General features: G+C 39.3%; 1 protein-coding gene across 7 annotated transcripts in view; it reads right to left on the reverse strand.

The window, feature by feature from the left end:
• Window positions 1-7,233: 7,233 nt before the first annotated feature.
• The window catches only part of LOC150075639 (intracellular coagulation inhibitor 1-like), a 39,714-nt gene continuing 28,680 nt past the window's right edge, over window positions 7,234-18,267 (reverse strand). For 2 of the 7 annotated variants that reach the window (XM_090389273.1, XM_090389271.1), the window contains exon 2: window positions 7,234-8,647. In XM_090389273.1, coding sequence (XP_090245399.1) covers window positions 7,434-8,645 — 1,212 coding nt within the window. In that variant the 5' untranslated portion in view covers window positions 8,646-8,647 and the 3' untranslated portion in view covers window positions 7,234-7,433. Of the gene's footprint in view, window positions 8,648-10,115; window positions 11,402-17,339; window positions 17,518-17,849; window positions 17,946-18,267 lie in introns of those variants that run through there. The other 5 variants (XM_090389270.1, XM_090389269.1, XM_090389267.1 and 2 more) reach the window with 4 other exon arrangements.

Genomic DNA, 18,267 nt, shown 5'->3' on the forward strand with positions numbered 1-18,267 from the left:
TTCTAGAACTCAGCTTGAGCAAATTGCCTCCCCTGCCTTAACGATCCTCCAAAATTGGGCAAACAACCACAAGTTAGTCATCTCTGGGGAAAAAACGAAGACAATCCTCCTCAAAGGATCCTTGGACATAAGAAGACCACCCCAAATTAAAATCTCTGGGCAGACATTGCAACTCAAAACAGAACTAAAATATCTAGGAGTAACCTTTGACTCCCGATTAACATTCTTACCTCATCTTAATTACCTCTCCAATAAAATACGTCGTTATACTGCCATGATCGTAAGAATTAGCAGAGCAGACTGGGGTTTGAAGAGGAGGACTCTCATGCTACTTTATAAAACCATCTTCTTACCAGCTGTGTGCTATGGTGCAGCCATATGGTTCCCTCGTGCCATCATTGCACGTAATAAAGCAAAGCTACATACAATTCAACGCAATATCCTACTCACTGTGACTAGAGCATGCCGCACAGTCAGTAATCCTGCCCTGCAGGTCTTAGCAGGCACTCTTCCTCTGGACCTGGAGGTTATTCGTCGCGGCCTTGCATACCGCATAAAGAGAGGAATTGCCACCACCATTCTGGATATAACACTCGATCTAGCTAATGATCCAAAAAACGAAATGAAACAGATTTACTCTGAGCTCTTCCAGCATTGGCAAAGATCTTGGGAGCAAACAACCAAAGGTGAAACAACTAAAAGATTTCTTCCACAAGTTATGATAACTGCACCAAAACCTCCTCCGTGGTACTCACCAGGCCTTCACGTCTCGTTCTTCCTCACTGGTCATGGATCGTTTCGGGCCAAGCTGCATGCCCTGGGTCTCACCGATTCTCCTCTCTGCACATGCGGTGACAATGAAGACTGAATTCACCTCATGTATAATTGCCCTCTTTATGATTTACCCAGAAGTCTCCTAATTACCAAAACTGGAAATATACCCAGTGGGCAGGAACACCTCTACATAATTGACGAAACCAACTACAAAGCCTTCACTACTTTTGCCCAGACTGTATTTGAAATGCGTCAAATTCACCTACAGCAAACTGTTCAACGCACCCCCATCTTATAATGAACCCAAAACTCAATTCACAGAACATATCCTGAATGGAATCAAAGAAAACACAAACAGAATATTGATCTTTGTCATGACCTAACAGGAATCTCTCGACGTTCACAAAGGAAGCTATCTGACAAACCCACGAACCCAAAAAGGACTTTTCTACAATAGCCACAAGAACTCCAAGCAATCCTTGAGTTTCATGAATCCATGTGCCTCCTCTCATCCCCTAAGAGAAGATTATCCAAGTCCCAGTGTGGGACACTGCTCATTGCCTACAAGTCACCCTTGGATGAAGAAGATTAAATTGTTGACCCTGGGCCCCTTGCCCATTGTGGGACCCACTCACTTGCTGGCACCTCTTCTCTTCAAGGTATATGACAATATCTGATTTTCCTACTTGTGCAGGAACTCATATAAATACTCCTCTGGGAGTGGGGCTGGCATTTGACTTTCAAATGCAGGATCATGCTATTAGGCAATCTGACTTTGTGGGTCACTTGACCTCACAACCTTTTCTCTTCTTCCTGAGGTAGGGTGGGCTCCCCCAGGGGGGGAGCCCGCCCTACCTCACCCTCTCTCTTCTGCTTACCTTCTTTCTTCTCCTCAATCTCTCACCCCTTCTCCTATTTCAAAAAAAAAAAAAAAAAAAAAATTTTTTTTTTTTATTTATTTTTTTTATTTTTATTTATTTTATTTATTTATTTATTTATTATTTTTTTTATTATTATTATTTTTTTATTAATTTTTTTTTTATTATTATTTTTTTTATTTTTTTTTATATTATTTATTATTTATTATTTTTATTTTATTTTATTATTATTCTTTTTATTTTATTTTATTTTATTATTATTTTTTTTTTTCTCGGCCCTCCCTGGGAAGCTCAGGCTAACCCCAGGGTCGGCCAGCCAGAGTTCTCTTTCCACATACCTGGTCCGGCTCCCAGTGCCAGTGACGGTAACTAGCAGTCTGTGGTGTTCCACAGACCCTAGGCTAAGCGGCCAGATGAACAACATAATCCGCACTAAGCAAACATGAACATACACTAACATATGATATCTGGCCTTGACAGTACTGTACTGTCTTACTTCACAAGAGATTCAAATGCGGAGTTGTGCGAAAGCACCGGTGCCGCTTGTCAAAAAACACTATGTCACTATGTCACTAAATACGCTCCGTCAACGATTTCCAGGTAACTTTCGACGTCACAAGAGGCATCCCGCAAGGGAGTGTGCTTTCAACAATTCTCTTCGCAGCAGTTTTGGAACCTTTCCTGGCATGTAACTTTGTCTCCTATGCGATGATTTGAAGTTCTACGTAAGTTCAAACCATCCTGATGAGATACTGGATATTCTTTGAAACTGGAAAACTATCTAGGAATATTGGGCTGCATAACCAAAAAAAAAAAGAGTTAAAAATGGTGTTCAAATCTTCGTTGGCAGGGAAAGGGTGGAAAGGATAATTTCCCACACAGACCTAGGCCTCACCTAGGATGTTGGGCTCACTTTCCAGTCTCACTTTGTCAGGGTAAGACAGAAGACGTACGCGGCACTTTGGGCAGTGCGTCAGGAGCTCTTTGGTGTGCATCAGCCAGCGCTGCTTTGTCGGTACATCCTGAGGTGCATTATCCCTATCCCTCTCTGCGCATCTGAAATTTTGTCCTCTGCTCCTGCCTCCCACCTAAAAAAAGTACCTCAGTCTGGAATATTGGCTGCTGCTCAGATGGATGAACAGGGTGGTGGGTCACCCTTCTACTATCTCTAGATCCATCCTCCAAGCTAATCTAGGCAGAACTCCCTGGAGACTTCTCATTACGACAAGAAATGTACTCATGCGAGCTCGGCTTATCACAGGCCGAATAGATGCTCCATCTGCATCCCCGTTAATCTCTGGCCCAAAGAAGACAACAGGTGAACGCCGGGACTCCTGCAACCCTCTGCAGTTTACACTTACAAACATTGAAACCCTTAGAGGCATGTTCTCGGCCAATTTCCTTCAAATCTACAATAAACTGGGCATCAACCTTGATAAGTTCTGGGAGGACAACGAGAAGAAGAACTCTTTATTGAGTACAGAAGCACATTGCTGTATACAACTCTCTTCACGGCTACAAGCCAGGGGTTTACATAAAAGAAATTATACAACATATAAACACACACACACACACAAAATAAAAGCATTATGACCCCAGAAAGGTTTGAACACTGGGGTGTTAGATCCATGGTAGTGATGAATAGGTCTCCGGGAGCAGGTTCTAATGTCCTCTGACATGGTCCTGGGAAAGAAGTCTACAGAGTACTTTCTGCCTATATTCCTTGTCGACTGCGAATTTGTCGCCGTCCAAGGACTGTATGTCTTGCAGCATTTGCACAGGGAGGAACAGATCAGATATCTTTAACCGGTTTGGAATGGCCTGTAGGATTGGATTAGCCTTGAGGCTTGGGACCGGGATCCTCTTGAAATGGATTGCTCTATTGTTGGGTTCCATTTGAGAGAGAAAGTCAACTGTTCTGACTTCTCGGGATGGATGTGAAGTCCGAAACCGGAGAGGAAGGCCTTAAGGTTCCGGATTTTCTCAAGGATTAAGGCACTGATGTATTCAGCAGTGTCTCCAGGGCTGATGGGAGTAAACAGCTTTATGTCATCTGCAAAGGTGATGATATCAGTTCGGCCAGTCACAAATGGCACGAGAACAAGATTCCGGACAGGACCCCGCCTTGTGGGACTCCAGCTGTAATAGTCCTGGTGTAGCGCAGACTACCATCGCGAGCCATAATGGTCCTGTTCTCCAGCATTGTCTGAATAAACCAAAGCACGTCTCCACCAATGAGGTAATACTCACATAGTGAGTATTACCTCATAGATATGGAATCAAATGCGGCCTGGACATCGATTTACGTAACGGTGATTTCCGAAAGGTGCTCAAATGCCTCGAGGATCTTGGTAGTGTGGTGACTAGATCTGTAATGGATAAAAGGATGGTTGAGTAGGAGAAGACAGAGGGTGGTAATCAATGGACACTGCTGTAAATGGACTGATGTTATTAGTGGAGTACCCGAGGGTTCTGTGCCGGGCCCATTGTTTTTTTTTTTTTGTATATTTATGAATGATATTGAGGAAGGTATATCAGGCTTAGTGTATACAGGAATTTTGCTAGCAGGGAAAAGGAGGTGATTATCTCTTTATATAAGGCAATGGTTGCCTTCTATAAAGGGATATATAAAGGTTACCTTATATAAGGCCACACGTTGAGTACTGTGCACATTTCTGGAGGATTCATTGTAGGAAGAATCTAGATTTGTTTGAACGTGTACAGAGAAGGGCAACAAGATTGGTGAGGGGAATGAAGGGATCCTCTTACCAAGAGAGGCTTAAGTTCTGAAAATTGCAGCGGCTGAAGACTAGGTACCTGAGAGGTGATCTGATTGAGGTGTATAAGGCCTTGAATGGGTTGAGCACGCTAATTCTGATGGGATCCTTCCACTTGTTCAGATTACGAACCTAAGGGGGCATAAATTCAAATTAAGAAAAGACAGATGTAGAATAGATGTGCGGAAATTTGCCTTTAGCCAGCGGGTGGTTAATTGCTGGAACAAACTTCCATCTGTCGTTGTGGAAGTTCTTAGCTTAAACTGATGCTACATAAGTTCATACGCTTGCTTTCTTGCATCACATGCTTCTATTAGTATTACTATTGCTATTATTATTTGTAAACACGAAGACACCAAAATCAGAAACAGAATTCTCTCTGAAGTTACGTACCTTTCGATATTATAAAATTTTTTTCTTGGGACCTCTAAAAGATACTACTTTACAGTTATTCAAAAGGATAATTCGATTTTAACATTGAAATGACAAACCCAACCATGAAAAGAAAAGCAACCAGATTCTTTCTTTTCTTTTCATGGTCGAATTTGTGTTTATCCAGACTGGGATTTGTTGATTATCCAGGAAGGATCAATGCTCCAGAAAATCAGAAGTGTTGTTTTCATGGTGTTTTGGCCCTTCCTGCGCAGAATTTTATGTATTTTAACTAGAATTGTGTTAAAAACGGCTGTCTGGACTGTTAACTGCCCATTAAGTTGCTACTGACAGCACCTCATGATATCCACTACCCTGTTCACCATTAATGAGTGAAGTCAATGAAAGAATTTCTGGAAGAATTGATGATTTCTTGATCAGTACTTAACACAACAGTAGGTAATATTTCAGCGAGAATTTTTATCTCTTGAAAGTAGAGTGTCCAAGGATTGAGATGTTAAAATTTTTGATTCTGTGACACAAAACGCCATGTTAAGATTTCTTTTGCAGTTACTTCTATATGGAGAAAAACTTTAATATTACATAAGGAAAAGAAAGAACTTCTCAAAACGCCATATCTATTGTTTTATTAGAAGGTTACAGGAGATTTTCGTAATGTCAAACTCTGTCCTATCATAACTCGATGACCGACCAGTGAAGAGCACCATGTTATATCTTCTGTCAAGGTAAAGAAAAGGAATGGATGACCCGCATAAAATCTTTTTGCATTTAAATCAGCAATGATATATGCAGTCTCAATGATAGTTGCCGCAGCAGCTTCACTGCCTTCTTCGTTCACCTCAATGAAAGCTTTGTGCAAAACCTTTGAAACTTGAATGTTGGCGTGATCAGTGATGCCCCTCAGATTCGCATTTTGGAGCGCATTCCTCATGTTTATTTTTTCCAAGACTTCCCTCAGTTGTTTGAAAATTTCCAGTTTAAATTTCGGAATGCACAATCTTTAATCTACTCTAGTACCAACCTGTACCTGATGGTGTCTTGTACCAACCTGTACCTGATGGATGACTGTCGAATTCGTTAGGTAACAAATCTACATCACCAGATGCTCACCCTTGTATGGCAATTCCAGCACCTTGAAGTCCTTTTCCTTCATGTCAGCATAAAGAAAAGGCTCCTTTCTCATAAACATCATGGGGACTAAGTTCAATCGAGAAAATTGCCCATTGTAGAAAACCAGCATTTCGTATATTTCCTGATGATTGAACTGTTTCTTTTACGTGCCTTTAAAGGACACCGCGTTTAGAAGCAAAAGGACTGTATCTGTTGGCAATTCACTTACAAGTTTCTTTATCTTATCCTTGGTTTCCTCGGCTGCCCATGCATTGATCTCCTTGGTCCAGAGAAATATTATCAATGAATCCATGTCTGAAATAAGAAGAAACATTAAATTGGTACAAAGAGATGAAGAACTCCAGGGAGGGGGACCATAAATATATCAAGCAACATTCGTTAGTTGATACTATTGTAAGTTAAACTTAACTGATAAGCATCGTAGGCCTTGCTGGTTCATTTGATTCTTATTGGAAGAGTTCTAACTTTCTCTAAATCAGGCATAAAGTAAGGGTACATTTGAAATATACATATGGAAAATTGTATTCGGCTCTGGATACATCACCCAAAGATGTAGAACTTATAAGGTATGGACTGGATATCTAAAGGGGAGATCTGATTGAGGTGTGTAAAATGGTGAAAGGGTTGAGTTTGTTCTCCCTGATAGCAGTTTGCCTCCCAAAATGGCTGATGTTTCTGTTTAACTTTAAAGGAAATTGAATGATTTCAAAGAAGTTAACACTTAAAATTTCTGGATTCAGGAAAGTTAAAAATCATCCTACATATCCAAATATAGTTGTAAAGGCGTTTTTATTGAATTAATCACATCGAGTTTCTGTCAGTTAGAACACATGTAGTGTGGGTAAATCCTACTGGTAGAAATAAAGTGGTAGAAAAAAACATGAAATTATGGGATTAAAAGTTTGAAAGTAAGATCCGCAATATTGTTAAAAACTACATTTGATAATGGAACCTTTTTCATTTCAGAACGCGAGACAAAACAGATAAATTGATGTGATTGATAATTTTGGTTGTTAAGAATGTTGAATGTTGTTGAAGGTCCTAGAATATCGATGTCGTGAGTAGCACATTTGGTAGGTACTTGAGTTCAAGTACCGTAGATGAGGTGAGAAATTTTGAGCCTTTTTCAACACGTGGCCCAGTTAGTCGGTCTCAGGCGATGGTTTCATAGTTTTTTGTTAAATTATGCTTTGGATGAATGTTGAAATATTCATGGTTATTATGTTAAAAAATAGAGTACACACTCCTTGAAAATTGAACATAATTCATTTATTGTCCTCACTAAATTTTCAAAATGAAACATTTTCGAATGCACTTTCAGATTGTCCCTCGTATAAACCATTCAGATGGTTCCAAACCGGCAACATGCTAACCCATTTCAGTGCCTATAATTTATTAATTTATACCGATGGGCGCAAACAAATCAATAAAATAATAGCCCGCTATTGATATCAGAAACTTTCACTCCTTTGGCAGTTCATCATAGTTCAGTCACACGACCAGAGAACAGCATCATGTGATTCCTTTTTTCAAGGATAAAGAACAGGAAGGGATGATTGGCATAAAATCTCTTGGAATTTATATTTAATGACTCGGGTATAATTAAGATACCAGTAGCTGCACTAGCCTCGCTTCCTTCTTCGTTCACCTCAATAAAAGATTTATGGTACACTTCAGAAACCTGGATGTTCAATTGATCAGTGATCCCTTTCAGATTAGCTGCATCACTGAAAGCGTCTCTCATGCCCATCTTCTTCAGGATTTCCTTCAGCTCTTTCTCGTATGACAGTTTAAATTTGGGGATCCAAATATCCTCAATCTGTTCCTCGGCCAGAGCGTTTTTAATGTCGTCGAGAAGATCAACTGACAATTTTTGTTCCAATCCTGGAAGACCGTCCAATTTGTTAGGCAACAATATCCACATGACCAAAGTTTCCCCCTTATACGGCAACTCCAGCACCTTGAAATCATGTCCCTTCATATCAGCATAACGAAATGGTTCTTCTCCCATTGTCATCATGGGTACGGAATTTGGGCGAGAAATCTGTCCATTATTGTAAAACGGAAAATCGAACGTGTCTCTAGGATTGAACTGTTTCTTCCATGTGCCTTTGAAGTATACAGCATTTAGAAGCAGAAGAACAGCATCTGATGGAAGTTCATCCACAACTTTCTTTATCTTGTCCTGAGTTTTTTCAGCTACCCATGCATTCACCTCTTCGGTGACTTTCTCGGAATCTTCATAGAAGTCTACATTCCTAGCTTTAGCCTTGTAAAGCGATCTGAGTCCATGAACATACTCTGGAAATATGGGAAAGTCTTTCTGCACGAAGACAGCATTGGCAACTTCCAGAACGTATTCGTCAGTTCCATTAGTGAGTTGATACAGCAATTGGTGAATGCCTGTGTGGATGTCTTCGTCTGTAAATGTGGATGGATCATAACCCATCGAACTCCGAATTTCTTCTGCAGTATTGTCTCGCGCCCCATAGAACAGCATAGCCATTGCAGTAGTCAAACTAAGTGGAGAGTAAAAGATATTTCCCGGTTGTGTTGACAGCTCTTTATGAAGATTCAAGGCGAAACTGTTGCTTGCAGTTGCCACTTGATAGACACATACAGAAGGTGGATTGCATCCCATGGTGTATTCGATGACGCACAATGTCCACAGGAGTTTCATTAATGATTCCATGCCTGCAACAAAAAAACATTAAAGATTAATGCAAAAATAAAATTTACTACATACTTAAACACATTAATGTACTTTTGTTTTTACCAGAATTCAATTTGAAAGAGTATCAACTTTCTTCTGAAAGTTGCTGTGGGGCTGCTAGAGTTAAACGAGGGGCCCAATATTAGGGCCCCTCGTTTAACCCTATTTAATCATTAGGGATAAATACAAATTAATTTGCATTTAATTGCTTTTCATCAACCAGTTCTCTCTACATGTCTTAGATATATCTTTCATCTCATCAGGTAATCGCAGACATTCGTATTTGGCAGAGAATTCCATCTGTTACTTAACCTAAATCTTCCCTCAGCAATTTATAAGTTTATAAGTTATGTATATACAGATCTGTTCGCCGAAGTACTGAAAGTATGTTGCTTGCTCAATCGAAGCATCAAGACAACTAGAGCGTCAGTCTTGTGGTCCTTCATGTGGTCCTTCAGTCTGTAGGATTGAATTGTGTCTTCTACGTCCATTTGATGCACAGCGTTTAGCAGGAGGAGAACTGAATCTCTCTTGAAAATCCACGAATTTCCTTATCTTGTTCTTGGTTTCCTTTTATTGACCACTTGGTTTCCTGTCCATATATTGACCACTGCGATGACACTCTCGGATTCTTCACAGAATTCTACATTCCTTGCTTCGGCCTTGATAAAGCAATCTCAGTGCTGATCATACGCTGGGAAAATGAGGTCTTTTTTTGCACGAAGACAACACTGATCAATTCCAGAACATATCCATCAATTGTGTGAAGAGGTACAGCAACTAGTGAATGCCAATGTCACTTTGGCTACCTCAATGGTTTATAACCATTTTAAAAGACTTAGCAATTGATATCCTAAGCGAACCCTGAAAAGAATTTGTTTCTTTTATCGCTTGACTCAATATCAAGCAAGAGGAATTTAAAAACTGGAAGAAAATTACAAGAAGATACAAGAAAAGGTTATAAGAATTGTATATACGCTAAATACTAGAAAAATAGATTACAAAATCTATTATTTGAGACTTACCTATTCTGATACAGAAGAATTGATGCTAACTGGAGCTATAAAATGCTGATTAAAAGTTGGAAACAAATGTATAATGTTTGGACAAAGATCCTTCACTTACCACATATCAGTAGTGTTAGCATGGTAAAGTCTTCAGGGTAGGAATATTAGTAGATGAATTGTGGCATTACATGCTCATTAGTACAATGTTTAATCTTCAGTATATTGTAATGAATCAGGAAGCTGGAAATCATTTCTGTGTTTCTTCAATATTTACAAATATTGTATATTATGAAAGATCGTTGAGTTCAACAGGCGAATTTATACGGATTCATCTTGGCCTGTGAGTTGTAAAATTGTTTAGATTAAAAAAAAAAACATTTAGGAAAAACCAGTTAATGATATTATAATCCTAGGATTATAAAAAAATAGAATACAAACAAGATAAACTAACACCATGTTTATTGTTATCATTAGAAAGCTACAGGAGTTCAGAATGGTATCAGTCTCCTTTGGACAGTTCAGTCACTCGACCAGAAAACAGAAAAATGTGATTTCTTTTGTCAACTATGAAAAACAGGAAAGGGTGGTTAACAGAAAATATTTTTTTGTTTATATCTAGCGTACGAGGTACGGCTACAATACTAGAGACTGCAGCAGCCTCACTGCCCTCCTCGTTAACTTCAATAAAAGCTTTGTGGAAGACCTTCGAAACCCGGATGTTAGGTGTACCAGTGATCCCTCGCAGATTGGCAGCATCACTGAAAGCACTCCTCATGCCCATTTGCTGCAATTCACTCTTCAGTTCTTTTTCGAATTCCAATTTGAATTTTGGAACCTTGAGAATTGCGATTTCTTCTTCAACCAAGGAGTCTCGAATTTTGTGCAGGAGATCGAGGGATAGCTGCTGCTCCAATAACTGTAGACCGTCCAGTTCGTTAGGCAACAAAATCCACATTGAAATGTGTTCACCCTTATATGGCAGTTCAAGCACCTTGAAGTCTCCTTCTTCTATTTCAGCATGACGAAAGGGCTCGTTTATCATTGTCATCATGGGTACATAGTTGTGCCGATTAATGATTCCATAGTTGTGGAAAAGTGAATCGTACGTTGCTTCAGGATCAAATTGCTTCTTCCAAGTACCTTTGAAGTACACGGCATTTAGAAGCAAGAGGACAGCATCTGTTGGCAGTTCATCTACCAGCTTTGTTACCTTGTTCTTGGTTTTTTCAGCCACCCAGTCATTGACTTCTTTGATGACATTCTCCGAATCTCCACCAAAGTCCACATTTTTGACTTCAGCCTTATAAAGAGTTCTAAGACCGTCCACATAACTTGGAAGGACGTGAAAGTCTTGCTGCACGATGACAGAATTAGCTACTTCGAGATCGTATTCGTCAGTTGTATTTGTGAGGAGGTTCAACAACTCATGAAGACCCGAGTGGACATCTTCGTTTGAAATTGTGGCTGTCTCATAACCCATAATACGCCGAATTTCTCTTGCTGTAAATCCTCGTGCCCCGTACATCAACATACCCACAGCAGTTGACAAACTAAGTGGAGAGAAAAACAGGTTCCCTCGTGGACTTGACAACTGTTTTTGGAGATCAAGAGCAAAACTATTGCTTGCGATAGCCACTTGGTCGATGCAGTCAGAAGAAGGGAGGCTGCATCCCATGGCATATTGTAGCAGGCAGCATACACAAAGGAGTATTGTCAATGAACCCATACCTGGAATAACAAGAAAATATTAAATTGGTTAGCCTTCGAGAGAGGAAGGACAGGATCTTATCTAGAAAGAGCAACAACAAACTGTTTGTAGTAGATAATACCGCAAAACATGGTTGTATACCATTGAAAGTAAATATCAAGGGGAACTTTATGTTCTCCAATAGACTCAGCTTCAATGTTATTTAAAATTAAACCTTTGTAATTAAATTTCAAATGAATTAAAAATCATCCAAATAATTACTCTCAAAACACAATTCTAAAGGTTATTATTTCAAATCTAAAAGTGATTCAGAAGTTATTTAAACACAATTAGGATTAAATATACAGATATTTTTCAGGTGACATCTACCATCTGTCCATATTTTAAAAACACTTTGAATAATAGTAAAAAAGAACGGAATCTGGAAGAAGCAACAATTCCAAGGATATGGAACTGCTACTATGTGAAACCTACGCCAAAAAATGAGAATCCAAGAGAACCGAAGGACTACGCACCTTTTAGTCACCTCTAAAAGATATTAAAGGTATACACAGTAATTAAAGGTGTACTCCATGGAAGGGTCTATTGGCTATCTTATTTGCAGAGGCGCTGGAATCTTTCATGGTAATAACTCCGAAATTCGCTTCTTAAGCAGATGACATGAAATTGTCCATAACCTCAAAAGATGCCGAGCAAATTCCATACTTGCAAGAAAGGGCAAATCACCAAATGCAGATCCTTCAAAATTTCTTAAATTTACTTGGTCTTGTAAACCAGATCCATCACTGCCAATAGCAATGAATAAAAAGAGAAAGAACAGCTGTGCGTTTTAGGAAGGAGCTATAGGTGTAACGGACCCCACCTTTATGAGACAGTACATCAAAAGATGCCTCTTTCCGATCCCGCTCTGTTATTTGGTTTTCAGCAATTCAAGCACAGTTTAGCAGATACTATGGACTCGAGTGTTGGATTCTGAGGTGGGCTATTGAAGCTAACGGATGACCTCATTGAACAAGAGAAGAAGGCGATTAAGAACCTGCGCGATTACTTCCAACACTCACAGACACAATCTACCTGATCGACATAATGGTGCCCAACACGAGCGACCTCTTGCAAACATACGCTGGAAATATATCTGAAGTACTCTGTCCTAAGACAAGTCAAAGATGTGGCAAATAATGACCATCCTGATCACCGTAATAACCATCCGCATGGTGCCAAAGAGACTCCATAAGAACCTAGCAGCAATAGGCGTCCTAGAAAACACTTGGAATTCCAGAAAGCTGCGATTCTGAACACTTGCAGGAAGGTAGATTTTCTCGACCAGCAGTAAAAATAATAATATTATTAATCGAACACAACGGTGCCAAGTGAGGAATCTTTGAGCTGCCTGGTTGCCAAGCTCTGTAGCCCACATGATCGGAGTCTTTCCTCATACGGTCGTACTTCTGCCATTTTTAAAATTTTTCAAATAATGTGGTGTTACAATTGCCTTGTATAGTGGAATTATGGGGGTTCCTATGAGAGTTATTTGGAGGTTCCTATTCCCCAAGTTTAAAACTTACAATAGTAACATTAAAACATAGCTTCCACTTCTTTGCCCATCTCTGAAGTCTGTTCAAGTGATCCTGAAGGAGCGCTGCTTGGTACTGATCGTTAACGACTCTATAATCTTCACGTCATCAGCAAATTTTGACATCACGCCTTCTATCCCCTCATCGATGTCATTGAGAAACAACAGAGGTCCAAGAATTCATCCTTGAGGGATCTGGCTCCTGACCTTACTCCAATCTGAAGAACACCCATTAATCACAACCCTCTGCCCTGCAGCCACCCAGCAGTCCATCTTAGAACCCCTCACGAGGGATTGAGTCAAATGCTTTGACTCAAATAAACTATGTAGAAATTATTCCATAAATCCAGCTGATGAGTAACTGTGTCCTAATAGCCTACTAAGTTAGTTAAGCATAATTTATCTTTAACATGTTGTGTGTCCTTCAGAATATCAAATCTATGTAAATGTCCTGAATTTCACTCTTAATCGTTCCCTCTAAGATTTTTCCTACCACTGAAGTCAGACTAACCAGTCTGTAGTTACAAACGTCACTCTTAGAACCAATTTTATGTATTGGCGATACATTGGCACTTCTCCAATCCAAAGAAATCTCCCTTGAGTCCAAAGATACCTTCAAAATTAACCTCAATGGTTCAGTTCTCCTTCGCACTCTCCCTCAAAACTACATGCCATCAACTCCGCTAGCTTTACTTGCCTTTATGCTCAAAAGTTTTTCTAATAAGACATAACTAATTTCATTCGGCTCAGCCTCTTCTCAATGTGAAAGGTCTTTCTTCAGTAAAAACAGACGCACAGTACCTGTTCAGTTCATCAGCAACATCAGCTGGGTTGTTTAAGACTTTCCTCCACACCCAGTGCACAAGGGTCCAGTCTGATTCACTATTTTCTTCCTTGCATTCACATACGTGAAAAATTCCTTTTCCCCATTCTTTGCTCTCTTAGCCAATGCTTTCTCACACGCAGCCTTGGCCTCCCTGATCAACTCCTGCAGTTATTTCTCAAAGGTATGTACGCATTCATAGGTTCTGTGAATTTTGCTTTAAAAGTGTTCTATAATTCAAATGCATTCGTCCACAAATCCCCCTAGTCCACAAATGCCATGTAGCGCCTTAAACTGTCAAAGTCCACTTTTCTGAAGTTTGAAGCAATAAACTGGAAAACGATCCACAAACTACCTCCATCTGAAGCAATAGACCGAATCGCAGATCACCTTTGGACCATCGCTCGATTAGGGGCAGCAAGAAAAATAAGAATTTGTGGAAGGACCAGGCCCTGGTTCTCCAAGCAAATGAAATCATCTTTGAATGACAAGCAAAAAGCCTATGGAGAATGGCAAAAAACACGAACCCCAGAATCTTATACTTTTTTTAAAAAAAATGAAAAGAATCATATTCAATAAATCATATTCTTTGAGAAACTTGCAGAAGCAAAGAGAATCCCTAAAAATTCAAAAAAACGCTTCCACATGACTTGGGAGGCTTTCAAAGAATGGGCAGATCACACCTTTAGAGATTATGGTAATATACCACACTGCTCAAGCCAACCTCTTAACCCAATAGCTAATCAGACCTCCCGGAGAAACTATCCCTCTCTAGTAGAGAAATAGCAGCGGTCATCAGGTGCCTACCAAACAAATGCACCACAGGTGCAGGCAAATTCCCTCTTTTCATTATTAAGATATACAGTATAGCCCTTACCTGGTGAACTTACCATTCGCATATCATACTTTGAATAGAATCATTGAAACAACCACTCTACCTAAAGTCTGGAAAACGTACCACACGAAACCAACAACTAAAACCTGAAAAGAGTACAAACCAATTTCCATAGGATGCAACCTATTAAAATTTTTAGAGAAATCCATAATCAAACAAATAAATAATCAATGTTTTGGTCAACGTCCATCCTATCTTCACTTAGTCATTGAGAACAGGTGTACTATTACTAACCTCCTAGAGACAAGCTGCAGGGTCCAAAGAGCCTTGAACAGTAAAAACCAGATGGAAATCCTGTTCCTGTATATCAAAGCCGCTTATGACAGGACAGCGATCCAACCACTCCTCCACTTCCTGGAATCTCACTGTTCCATTACAGGAAAGTTACTCACACTATTGCGAGAATTACTCACAGAGAGGATCATAATAGTCAAGCATGAAGATTTTAACTTCAATTACACGATAAATAGAGAAGTTCCCCAAGAAGGGTTGCACTCTGCGACTGTCTTCGCCACAGCCCTTGATCCTTTCCTTTTAACTTGCAATGACATCCTAGCCTATGCGAACGAACTGAAAATGTTCTTCCCATCCAGCAATGATTATGGCGAGCATAACGTTGCTCTTCAAGTCACTCAGCAGCTAACTAATCTGGCCAACATCCTCGCCTCGATTGGGCTCGAAATTAACCTTCTTAAAATTGCCAAGATGTCCTTCTCCAGAAAGCATAAAATACATAACATCACCATTCTCTTAAATGGCCGACCAATCGAAAAAGTCGATCATCACAGGGATCTGGGAATTACCTGGGACAACAAGTAATCCTTCACCGAGCACTTCATTACCACAAGATGGCCCTCAAGCCAATTCTTGTCTTGAGGGCCATCTGGCGCTCAAGACAAGAATTGGCTGGGGTTCAAAATGCTCAACTGGTGAAGGAATACATTGTTAGGTGTGTTGCCCCGGTTGCCCTATACGCTTCGGTGATCTGGTCCCCAGCTTCTGAAACCCTCCTAAACATAGCATGTTCGATACTTAGGTGGCTAAACAATCTTCCAATTCCCCTTCACTGTCTCCAGAGGCATTTTGTCAAGGAGATTAAACTTTTCAACGAGATTAAACCTTTTTTTCAAGGACAGTTTGAGCCTTTTTTCCAAGGAGAAGTTAAACCTTTAACTACTGCAATATCTGCCGATTGCATGATCACTTCCTGACAACGATTTCTGTACTTCAAGCCCTGTAATGTCACAAAAACGTAGACAAGTAGTTTTTTCAACCAGAAAGCACTGGATTTTCAATTTTCATTCGTAAAATCGGACAATCCGAAAACAGCACCAAATTGACGGACTCAGTACACTGATGCCTCATGGCTTTCGTTGCCTAGAGAGTATATTTATTTTGTTTAAATGCCTATGAGTATTCTATTAATATCGAGTTAAAAACAACTTGTGGGTTTGTTATTAATCTTCATGGGCATATGTAATTAGTGAACTACCCCAAAAAGTTTATAGCTTTGAAGTATCTTGTCTTAAACGTCACATAGATAAGGAAAATAAATAAAACTCGAGTGTGCAAGAAGATAACGTTAAGAAAGGAAACAGCTTGAAAACCGGATATCCCTGTGAAAGGAGAAAGAAAAAATCCAATCTCTCAGAAACAGTGATTAATGGTAGCGAAACTTCTAGTTTTATGGTCCATAAACCAGTGAGGAAAGCTAACGTTTGTCAGAAATACTTCTAATTCACGTGACTTGACTTGGGGTCTGTAGTGAGCATGAGAAAGTTGCGTATATTTTCCAGGTCGAGGGGTCTTTTTTCTTGGGGGCAAATTGCTTTTTCACGCGTACAGCTGTGAAAAAGCAATTTGTGTATAACTGTGAGAAACATTTTCTGTTTCATCATAAGTTTGAAGTGAGGTAGGAAAATTCATAATCAGGTAAAACTTTAATCTCTTTAATGTAATATTTCACTGGATTTTAAAGTAATTTCAAAAGTCGCTTCTTTTTATAATTATGCCTTATTAAAACCCTGGGTTCGAATCCCGCCTCATCCTGAAAATTTGACTTTTATCCAGTTTATATGCATTGTGGCCAAACTAATCGGTCTCGGACAAAAATGAATTATTTTAACCAAAATTTTAGTTAAAAATATATATGAATACAGACAGAATATACTGACGCCTCACAGCCTTAATTTCACTGGCGCTGAACAAACTCTAACCATCACGCTTTAATAATCTTAATCTCTATGTTTTGGTTTAAAAATTAACACTTAACAGCCCAGACCAGGAAGCTACCTATAGACAGATGAGTGGTTTTAAATGTCATAAAACTTCATTTTACATCATATGACGTAAGACAGTTTTATTATCATGTAAATCCCGCTGTCCAATCTCCACTTAGTCAAATCTCCACTCTTCACACGTCCAATCTTCACTTAATCAAATAATCTAAAACAAACAAACAAGAACAGCTGAAACGTCTTCAAATTTAAGATCATTCAGGTTTTTCTAACAGCACTCCAGGCTATATCGCTCAATTCCCAGTTTGGCTAGGTTTGGGCAGAGATTACCACGTGTCCACATTTATCCATAATTTCTCAATTAAACACGAAAATATCCACCACGAAAGTTACAGCAAATTAGAAATTATTCTAAATGTTCAAATCTTACCTGAAATCCAAAGTTTCCTTTTCAGTTCTTAGCGTGATCTTCTGTGGTTCTTCCACTCAAATATGAGCAGCGACTGAACTTATCCGGCTCTCACATTCATTTATTAGTTTCAACTTAAAAGGAATAATTGGTAATTCCGGATGCAGTCATTCAACTTCCGGGAGTTTAACTTGCTATCTGTAACAAACTTTACTTTACTTCCTGTGTTAGACTTCTTATTAATCTTCATCAAGGAAGAAACTTCAACTCATCTCTTCATAACCGTTTACTGTTTTTTTCTTTTAAATAATTTCGAATTATTAAGATAGATTCGTCCTTCGATTGGCTCTGCTTTGCAACCAAGTGGTTGCCATGGTGTAAAAATATCAAATAAGCCTGTTTTTAATTATATGAAACTTGAATCGAATTCTCCATGATTTTTGAGCCATTTTTCTTGTAAATTTTCTGAAAGATGAGGCAAAAATTTAAATATTGCATAATTTCCCAATTTTACACAAATTTTGATAACACCTAAGGTGTGAGTTCTTTTTGACATCAAAAGAAGCCAATCAGAAATGCTTCCAAAGTTGCAAAAGATTGGATTCGATCTACAAATTGTCAGCGAGATAATTTCCAAGGAGATCATCCAAACAGATAAGGTAGAGTTCTTAAAGTTGGTCCAACCCATTTCAAGAATAGAAGTATGACGTCACAGTTCTTAAAACGAACCCATACCTTCCACGGATGCAGCTGACGTCACATTTCCTAATGAACTACACTGTGTACCCGATATCTTATCAAGGACAGGCACCCAAGGCCCTTAAATAACGAGATTTTGGATCACTTTTAGGTGTCTGTATTTATTTTTCTAATATTTTCACAACCTTCTTGAGTTATCTTCGGACTCCCACCATGAGGGCAAAACAAGCCGAAATCGAGATTCCGAGAG

The sequence above is a fragment of the Mastigoproctus giganteus genome, chromosome 14 (assembly GCF_048544385.1).
Source record: "Mastigoproctus giganteus isolate SK-2022 chromosome 14, ASM4854438v1, whole genome shotgun sequence".
NCBI lineage: Eukaryota > Metazoa > Arthropoda > Arachnida > Uropygi > Thelyphonidae > Mastigoproctus > Mastigoproctus giganteus.